Source organism: Lissotriton vulgaris, chromosome 12, assembly GCF_964263255.1.
Source record: "Lissotriton vulgaris chromosome 12, aLisVul1.2, whole genome shotgun sequence".
Taxonomy (NCBI): Eukaryota; Metazoa; Chordata; class Amphibia; order Caudata; family Salamandridae; genus Lissotriton; species Lissotriton vulgaris.
Window position 1 is genome coordinate 9,585,481 of NC_141700.1, and position 10,706 is coordinate 9,596,186.

Below are 10,706 nucleotides of genomic sequence, written 5' to 3' on the forward strand. Positions count from 1 at the left end.
ACATCACAGACTTCATCACTCCACACGCGCTCCCCTCCAAAGATTACATCCTTCTGGGAGACCTCAATTTTCACAATGAAAAGAACAACGACCGCAACTCCACCACCCTTTTGGACAACCTCGCCAACCTCGGACTTAAACAACTGGTCACTTCCCCCACCCACATCGCAGGTCACACTCTCGACCCTATCTTCACCTCCAGCAACCATGTCTCCTTCAGCCACACTACGGCTCTCCTCTGGACTGACCACAGCTGCTTCCACTTTACCTACAACAAGCCCAAACCCAACAACCACCCCCAACCAACTCTGCAAAGAAACTGGAACAAAATCACCATCGACCAGATCTCCTCATCGCTTCTTCTAAACCCCCCAGCCCACTCCTCAAACCCCGACCAAGCCGCCACCAACCTCACCCTATGGTTATCCAACAGCGCCGACATCCTAGCACCACTGAAAAAACGACATAGCAAACTTGGCAGCAAGAAGGCCTCATGGTTCAACGATGATCTTAAGAAATCCAAGAAACTCTGCCGCTCCCTTGAGAAGGCCTGGAAAAAAGACCCAACCACCGGCACCAAGGACGCCTTCAAAAACGCCACCCGCATACACCACCAACTGATCCGAAAGGCCAAGAAAACCTCCTTCAAGGACCGACTAGATAACAACGCCCACAACAGCAAGGAACTTTTCAACATCGTCAAGGAATTTACCAATCCATCGGCCAACTCTAACGACATCACCCCCTCTCAAGCCCTCTGCGACTCCCTAGCTTCATTCTTCCACAACAAAATTGCAGACATCCACAACAGCTTTGACGACCAACCCGGAGACCAACCCACCCAACCATCTGCTGGACCTTCACCCCCCTCGAACATCCTTAATGACTGGAACCCAATCTCCACTGAGGACACCATCCGCCTGATGAACTCCATCCACTCAGGATCCCCCACAGACCCATGCCCTCACCACATCTTCAACAAAGCAGACTCCATCATAGCACCGCACCTCCGAGACGTCATCAACTGCTCCTTCAACTCCGCCACCTTCCCGGAAAGCTGGAAACACGCTGAACTCAGCGCCCTTCTGAAAAAACCCACAGCGGACCCCACCAAACTCAAAAATTACCGCCCCATCTCGCTCCTTCCATTCCCGGCCAAAGTCATCGAGAAAGCTGTCAACAACCAGCTCGCCGCCTTCCTCGAAGCCAACAAATCCCTCGACTCCTCACAGTCCGGCTTCCGAGCAAAACACAGCACTGAGACCGCCCTAATCGCAGCAACAGACGACATTCGAACTCTATTGGACAATGGAGACACAGTCGCCCTCATCCTCCTCGACCTCTCCGCAGCCTTTGACACAGTCTGTCATAGCACCCTTCTACAGCGCCTCAGAAACATCGGAATCCAAGGAAAAGCACTAGAATGGATCACCTCGTTCCTCACCGGAAGAACCCAGAGAGTCCGCCTTCCACCATTCAAGTCAGAGGCCACTGAAGTCATCTGCGGCGTACCACAAGGATCCTCACTCAGCCCCACCCTTTTCAACGTATACATGAGCCCCCTCGCGGCCATCGCCCGCCAACACAACCTCAACATCATCTCCTACGCGGATGACACTCAACTGATCCTATCATTCACCAATGACCCTGGCACTGCCAAAACTAACCTACACGAAGGAATGAAAGAAGTAGCCGAATGGATGAAACACAGCCGTCTGAAACTGAACTCGGATAAAACAGAAGTCCGCATCTTAGGTACCTCCCCCTCCGCATGGGACGACTCTTGGTGGCCAGAAGCCCTTGGAAAAGCACCCATCCCGACAGACCACGCTCGTAACCTGGGCGTCATCCTGGATTCCTCACTTTCAATGAACAGACAAGTCAACGCCGTCTCCTCATCCTGCTTCAACATTCTTCGCATGCTCAAAAAAACATTTTGTTGGATCCCCACCGAAACTAGGAAAACGGTCACCCACGCTCTGGTCACGAGCCGACTGGACTATGGAAATACCCTCTACGCCGGTACTACCGCTAAACTCCAGAAAAAACTCCAACGGATCCAAAACGCCTCAGCCAGGCTCATATTAGACATCCCGCGTAAAGAACATATCTCTGGTCACCTGAAAAACCTCCACTGGCTTCTCGTCAATAAGAGGATCACTCTCCGGCTCCTAACCCACGCACACAAAGCACTCTACGAAATCGGACCAGAATGCCTCAACACACGACTGTCCTTCTACACCCCCTCCCGCCAGCTACGATCATCCAACCAAGCCCTTGCCACTGTACCTCGCATCAACAAAACCACCATGGGAGGTAGATCCTTCTCCTACCTTCCTGCTAAAACCTGGAACTCACTTCCCACTTACCTTCGACTTACCCAGAACCACCTAGCATTCAGAAAGCAACTTAAAACGTCCACAACGTCTAGTAAAAAGATCACGGAAAAGAGCTTGGTACCAAGACCGATCATCCCTCTTGACACCTAAGATACGTAACCTCTCAAAATCACGGATGATCTGTGTGACTACATTTTGCACTAAGAGCAATGCAATACGCAAAGTAGTGAACCAACATTGGAACCTTATTGCGGACACTCTAGACAGCCCGGACCCTCCGATGCATGCTTTTAAAAAAGCTAAAAGCATAAAGGACCATGTAGTACGTTCAATGTTGGACAGCCCTGCAGCTCCTACCATACAAAGGATGTGGAACCTTCCCGATGTGGTGGGCCATTTCAAATGTACAACATGCAAGGCATGTCCCACATGCTGGGAAACTAAACAACTGATATATAACGATCTGACCATAGATCTCAAATCTTTCACGAATTGTAACACAAGTGGAGTTATTTACGCCATTCTGTGCCCCTGCAATTTGATGTACGTCGGCCAGACTAAACAGAAAGTAAAGAACCGAATCTTTCAGCACTCCAGCAGAATCCGATGCTCTACAGTTGGAGCACCTCTTGTGGAACACTTCAAGGAACATAACCACACCCCAGAATCAATGAGATGGTTAGTCCTGGAAAAAATCTCCCTGGGACCACGTGGGGGGAATGTGAACTCTATAATGAACATTAGAGAATGTAAATGGATGTACCTATTTAAAACGGTGAGCCATGGACTCAATGAAATGGATGCCAACTATGCACAAATGGCCGGACTAAACCCAGACTGACTTCCTGCCTCATGCCAAAGTATCCCGAGTAACCAACCATGTTCCGCTATGGGACCCCATGGCCATAAACTCTGTCTCTGCATATGATAAATTGACACAATTCAAAGTGGCTGCTAACACTGGGCCAGCATTTAGTGGCAACTTAGAATATTAACATTAGCTTATACCATCTAATAGGAAGAAAGATATTTCAACTGTGTTCTGAATGCCATTTAACAATGAACAATAGTTTTCACATGTATAATTTTGATTTGTGTTAATCCTGCTTCCTGTTATTAATTAATGTATTATTTGTAGTTGTTTTACAAATGCAATCACATTGAAATCAGCCCGGGTTTGCATACACCCATTTGTCAATATGGGTGTTCACCACGGTAATACTTCCACCGCTTTTAAAAGAGACAATTTGCAGACTTTCCCCCTCCACCCTTCGCTCTACATAATGCTCTTTGTAGAGAGTCCCTCCCTCACGCAGGACGCGTTAGAAAAGCCCGGCATTTCATGCCCCGTCTCTGTAATGATTGGCCCTTTGAAGTCGAGCCTCCAACTTGATTGTCATCCAGCGGTTGCACCGCGAGTTGCTCATTTCCAGCCCAGAACCCCAGAGGTCGGACCACGGACGGCACGTTTTAAGTAAGTCATGCTGCCATCCGCCTCTGAGTATTGTAATACCAGCGTGCACGCCTGATAATAAATCGTTCACTCTCTCTTTTTAAATACTAGACGACACTTCCGTGTCATTTCCTTAAACTTTTTATTCACATGTACTCAGCGCGTCCAGGCGCTCTGTAAACATTTGGTTTTTAAACAAGGTTTCTCACTAATCCAACGCCCTTGATCGTATTTCCAGGGCAGTTAATTGCCATTAGTCTTTTCTTGTGAATGAACCATAGTCAACAATCAGTGTGGGTATTCATTCTTTGAATGTCTTTCCACACAGCGCGCCCAATAACAAAGAATAACAGGACGTAAGCCTGGAGCAACCTGCATATATTTTTCAGGAGCAGTTCTGCAAGTAAGTTCCCCTTTCAGCCATGAGCCTTTCTTTATCTAGCAGCCTTAGCTAGCTAGTGACTGATTTTCAGTCCTCATTAATTTCCTTACAGATTTCACCGGAGCGCCACCAGGCCCACTCCCAGACGGCAAAGATTCCTACCGTCTTGATGATGTATGTAAATACCAAGCAATTTGTTACTATATACTAACTGAACTTAGCCCACCCACCAATCCACTTTAAATAGGTAATGGATTCCCTTATTATTTTTGTAGGCTCTCACAACTCTCAGTCCTGATGAAGACCCCATCATGAGGCAACAGTCACCCGTACAGCGTTCTTTGGGGGTCGAAACGTAGACCACGCTAATCTAGCACTACATAGGACAAAGAAATTAATGAATTTTAACCTATGTTAGATGCATTTTTGGAACCATGTACATAATGATTGTAAAGGCATCTTGATTTCTACGTGATGTTCTTGAACCAGTCACACCACCTTTACCCGGTCCCTCACAACTTGCACATTTCCCCTTCCTTTTCTTCTGAGAGCACATTGAAATGTAATGACTATATAATTGCATTTTAGTCTTTATGTGTTATTCATGTTCTTGGATATAAGCTCAAAGCTCGCAAAAGTAATATTGCGTCGATATGAAATATGCATAAATAAATGCATAAAAAAATATACACTTGGTCTAAATGTATACATATTATTTCTACTGTCTTAAGTATGATAAATGAATCTATGGTGGGTGTTATTTAGATACGTTAGATACTGAACATTGCATATAAATTGTATCTTAACCAGGACCACTGTTTTCTATATTGACATTGGTGTTTGGCTTGAAAGCCGGACTGTGATGAGTCGAGGGAGTTGTTGGATTCAAGGAAGGCGGCGAGCTGGCTATTGACGGCTTTCTCAATGACTTTGGCAGGGAATGGGAGGAGGGAAATGGGGCGGTAGTTCCTAAGTTCAGAGGGGTCCGCTGTGGGTTTCTTCAAGAGGGCGCTGAGTTCGGCGTGTTTCCAGCTTTCTGGGAAGGTAGCGGAGTTGAAGGAGCAGTTGATGACATCACGGAGATGGGGTGCGATGATGGAGTCTGCTTTGTTGAAGATGTGGTGGGGACAGGGGTCGGTTGGCGAGCCTGAATGGATGGAGTTCATTAGGCGGATGGTGTCTTCAGTGGTGATTGGGTTCCAGGTGTTAAGGATGTTAGAGGGCGGTTTAGGTTCGGAGGTGGGTGGAGTGGATTGTTCTTTGGAAATGTTCTCAAAGCTGTTATGTATGTCGGCGATTTTGTTGTAGAAGAAAGAGGATAACGAGTCGCAGAGGTCTTGGGAGGGAGTAATGTCGTTTGAGGCTGTGGTGGGGTTGGTAAATTCTTTGACGATGTTGAATAGTTCCTAGCTGTTTTGGGCGTTGTTGTCGAGTCGATCCTTGAATGCTGATTTCTTGGTGGATCGGATCAATTGGTGGCGTTTGCGGGTGGCTGTCTTGAAGGTGGTCAGGTTGTCAGTGGTTGGGTTTTTTCTCCATGTTTTCTCGAGAGTACGGCATAGTTTCTTGGATTTCTTAAGGTCCTCGTTGAACCAGGGGGCCTTTTTGCTACCCTGTTTAGTTCGGTGGTTTTTCAAGGGTGCTAGTTCGTCAGCGCTGTGAGTGATCCATTGTTTGAGTTTGGTGGCCGCTTGGTGTGGGTCCGATAAGAGGGCGGGAGGGTTTTGTTTGAGCGATGTGAGGAGTTGGTCGGTGGTGATTTTGTTCCAGTTTCTTCGTGGAATAGGTTGTGGGGGTTTGTGGGTCGAGGAAGTTTTGTAGCTGAAGTGAACACAGCTGTGGTCCGTCCAATGGAGAGCTGTGGTGTGATCAAAGGAGATGTGTTTGCAGGAGGTGAAGATAGAGTCGAGCGTATGTCCGGATACATGGGTGGGGGTGTCAACAAATTGTTTGAGACCGAGATTGGCCAGGTTGTCCAGAAGGGTGGTGGTGTTGCTGTCGTTTTTCTTTTCCAGGTGGAAGTTGAGGTCTCCCAGTAGAATGTAGTTCTCGGAGGTGAGGGCATGTGGGCTGATGAAGTCAGTGATGTCTTCGCTGAATTGTTTACGGGTTCCTGGTGGTCTGTAGATGAGGGTGCCTCTAAGTGTGGTCCTGGGGTCGGTGTGGATCTGAAAGTGGAGGTGTTCGGCGGTTGCAAGGTTATCGTCGAGGCTGGTCGTGATTCTGATGGTGTTCTTATGGACGATGGCGATACCTCCTCCTGTTTGGTTGGTGCGGTCTTTTCGGATGTTCTTGAAAGCGTCCGGGATGGCTATGGCGATGTCGGGCGCTGAAGAGGCATTCATCCAGGTTTCTGTAAGGAAGGCGATGTCCGGTGAAGCAGCTCAGCACACTGCAGGGTCTCCGCCCCTCTGCTAATCTCAGCCAGGCTCAGCACACTGCAGAGTCTCTGTCGTTCTGCCAATCTCAGCCAGGCTCAGCTCAGCACACTCAGGGCCTCTGTCCCTCTGCTAATCTCAGCCGGGCTCAACTCAGTACACTGCAGGTTCTGCGTCCCTTTCCGAAACTCAGTCGCACCCAGCTCAGCACACCGCAGGCCTTTGGGAATTGGTCAGGGGTATATTATTTTTTCCTTGTGTAATTTTGTAGAGCACCAGCCACCACTCTAAAAGCCTCACAGCATATACCCTATTCAGGCATCCTTTTTGTCTGGACCTGGGGAGAGCATCCCTCACATCAGCAAATATGTTGGGGACCGCTTGGTTGTCCTTAGAAGAAAGTGTGTTTCACTTTATAATAGTTGGAGTGAGGAAGTGAGAAATTAAGTGGAATGATCTTGGAACAGGTTTACAATGTTTAAGTTTATGGGTGGTAGTGAGAAAGGAGTTTTCGTTTTCTGTCTTGATTGGTGTGGGGGTTTTCAATTGTCCATGCTCCGCCTGTTATTTTCAACACAAATGTTACATTATAACAAAGCCATAAGCAGGCCTTACATGCCAGGCTTGGACCCAGCGTCCCCTGCTACGGGCACTCACTGCAGCAGGGTGCACAAACACTTTGCCTATCACCATTCCACCAAGACCCAGCACACTCCACCTGCTGTGAAACACCCCCCAATGGCCGCTGGTGCTCCAGGGCGACCACCTCCGGCCAGGCGCCTCCTTACCTCCCACAAGTAGATGCTTTCAGCCATGCCTGCTGCCAGGTAGAGGCCATTGGGTGCAGCTGCCAGGCAGTGCACAGGTCCTGGGCACACAATCTTCTGCTGCAGCTGCTCCTGTAGACACAAGGACAAGGTCACTGCTGCTGCAGGGTGTCCCCAACCCACCACAATGGCTGCAGCGAAACTTCAGGCAATCGTTTCATGTAGCAGTCATACCCCACTGCCACACACCTGCCTACCACCACTGCACCCCGACCCCGCCACACACCATATCCAAGCACAATCCCTACTGTGCCAGGGCGCACCATCTACTCTATTCCTAGTACCTCACATATCACCTGTCTTGAGTACCCCAAACACATCTACCATTTGCCTGACTCCAACATGGTGGACTCTGAGCTCCGAGGACATACCATCCCATCTCGGCCATGGATATGAGACTGAACTTTTTGGGGCATCTAGCAAGGGATCCTCCGCAGAACGATACAGGATGTCAGTGGACAGTGTGCCCCTATCTGGGTAACATAATCATGCGAGGAGTGCCTGCCCCTAAAATGGCCACCATGAGTGGGCCATCCACACAAGCACTCTTTCTACCCGTGTGGGTGAAGGACCCAGCATTTGTTCTCCGGGGCTACAGGGACTTCTCCGAGAGTGACCACAATGGCTCTTTCACCTCTCCTCCCATGAGGATGGCGTTTTCCTAGTAAGACCTGGATGATTGCCTTCTATGGATCCATGAAGCTGCCCCATGGGTGGCAACAGAAACTGTTTGTACCTACCGCAGAACGCAACAACCATTGGTCGCTGTGCGGTGGAGCTGTCCTATGCAGTTATAGAGGAGTCTGGTTACACCCTCATTACTGTCACCTACCCAGCCGGACATTTGTTCTCACGCTTCTACAGCTTTGTTTGTCTTTCTCTTTGAATGCTTTGCTCAGAAACTGTTTGGCCTTTATCGCAGAGTCGGAGTACCCTTGGCCATTGCCCGGTGGAGCTGTCCCATGCAGCTATAGAGGAGTCTGGCTATGGTTCACCCCCATGGCCGACACCTACCCAGCCGGACATACAGCCAGATTAATGAAGCTTAATTGCGCTCGCAAAGGGCCAGATTCTGAGAATCTGGCCCTTTGCGAGCGTAATTTATGCATTTGGGAGTCATCATACTAAATGCAAAAATCGGTAAATGCGATTTTGATAAATTGCGAGAAATTACATTTAAGGAATCTCTATTTGAGATTCCTTAAATGCAATTTATTAACCATTTATAAATTGCGAATTCACAACTTCGGGCCGCTATTTACCGCGAGGTCAAACCTCGTGGTAAATAGCGAAAACTTAGAAAAATGCTTTTAAATGCATTTCTCTAAGTTGCATGTTGCACACACACATGTCCTTTGGACATGTGTGTGCGCAACACCAATGTAGATTACATTTCAGGGGTGCTACAGGGTGTCCTTTGGACACCCCTAGCACCCTTGAAATCGCATCCTTATTTGCGATTAGCAAATTGCTAATCGCAAATAAAGATTAACTCCCCATTCATTCCTATGGGCCTTTAGGCCCATATGCGATTAGCAATTTGCTAATCGCAAATAAGAAATGTGTAGGAATCGCATTTTATTTTGCGATTCCTATATGAATCCCGCTTTGCGAGTCTGTAATAGCGATTCCTTAAGAATCGCTATTAAAGACTCGCAAAACGGGTCTTTGATGAATCTGGCAGATAGTTTTTCATTGTTTTATCTGTCTGCCTCTTAGACTGCTTTCTATGTTTTACTCCCCCTCTAGTACTTTCTCCCCTAGGGTCTTCCTGACACTATTTGCATTCCTCGCCTGTTTTTTTCCTCCCCTCCACCCTTTGACACGACTCTTGGTTTTGGCTATTCGCTAATAACTTACTTTATTCGTGTGATCTCATGTTTTTCTGCTCAGCCTATACTTGTAACTGATGTATCTTTCGTGACCTGTAACCTGCGGGTCCTCGTGTAAAGCGCTCTAATACCTCCGGGTCTAGCCAGGGCTATATAAAACTTTTCAAATAAAATAAATAAATAAAAATACCCTCCCATTCACCACAGACCCCTGCAGTCACCAGTACCCGACACCTCTATTCCTCGTACCTCACATACCACCTGCCCTGTGTACCTCACACATCTACCCTCCAGCACAGCACAGACCACGTGTCCTGTGTACCCCAGACCTCTCCAGCCACCAGGACAATGGCATCCATCCCCAGTACATCCCATACCACCTGCCCTCGGTATCCCAGCCGCCACTGCCCCGAGGACCCACGCACACCTCCATCCACTAGGACCCGACTCCTCTACCCTTCAGGACAGCACATGCCCCGGACCCCCCCCCCCCCCCCCCCGCCCCGGTCAGATCTGTGACCCCCCTCTCTTCCCGGGGGGGGGGGGGGCTCACCGGCCGGCGCAGCTCCCACACGTTGATGCAGCTCTTGCCCGGCTGCGCCCCCAGCAGGTGCTCCCCGCCCAGCAGCGCCAGGGCCCGGGGCCCCGAGCCCGCCCCGCGGAAGGAGCCGAGCGCCGAGCCCGACTGAAGCTCCCAGGCCGCGCAGGCCGAGAGCGGGAGCCCGGCGTCCGAGGAGAGGGCCAGCTCCGGGCCCGGGGGCGCCGGCATGGTGAGCGCCCGGGGAGGGGGCACCGGAAACACACGGGGGAGGGGGCAGGAGACCACCGGGAGAGGCGCAGCACCGGGACCAACGAGAGGCCGGGAGGATAGACTGTACGCACAGAACCAGCGAGAGGAGGCTAGAGTGTACCACCGGGAACAGTGCGAGGAGACGACGAGTGTATCAATGGAATCAGCGAGAGTGTGTGGAGGAGGCTAGAGTGTACCAGGGGGAACCGTGAGAGGAGGATAGACTGTAGTACTACTACAATCAGCGAGAGGGCGTGTTGCGGCCCAGACTGTACCACCAGGACCGCGCTCAGGTTAGAGAGTAGTACTGGAGGACCAGAGAGCAGTGGAGGCTAGAGCGTACAACTTAGAGGAACGAGATGACAGAGAGTCTCACTGCCACACAGCGGCCATTAGAGGTGTGTGCAGCAATGCTAGCAAACCAGAGAGCCAAGGCAGGGTCAGCCAAAGACCTGGCTCGGCTCGGACAGCCGTGCACGAGCCGAGCCACGAAAATATTTAACATGCACATGATTAAACAAATATGAGAAAAGTCTCTTCAAAATTAAAATAAGTGTATTTCTTTAACATGCAGAAGCGTTTCAGCGTAGAACATATTTAGATTTGTTTTCATCTCAGCCCATCATACTTTTACTCACCATGTCAACTCAGTTCGAACCCAGCCACATGGAAATTAACCCTGCTCCAATAAGCACAGTCCTGCAC

At 49.4% G+C, this 10,706-nt stretch overlaps 1 protein-coding gene across 1 annotated transcript in view; it reads right to left on the reverse strand.

The window, feature by feature from the left end:
* WDR18 (WD repeat domain 18) overlaps window positions 1–10,149 on the reverse strand; it is a 58,267-nt gene extending 48,118 nt beyond the window's left edge. Inside the window, exons 1-2 of the mRNA XM_086946718.1 lie at window positions 9,765–10,149; window positions 7,341–7,451 (exon numbers count right to left, since the gene is read on the reverse strand). Of these exons, the coding sequence (XP_086802844.1) occupies window positions 7,341–7,451; window positions 9,765–9,980 (327 nt within the window). The 5' untranslated portion in view covers window positions 9,981–10,149. The remainder of the gene's footprint in view (window positions 1–7,340; window positions 7,452–9,764) is intronic.
* Between the last annotated feature and the right edge of the window lie 557 nt (window positions 10,150–10,706).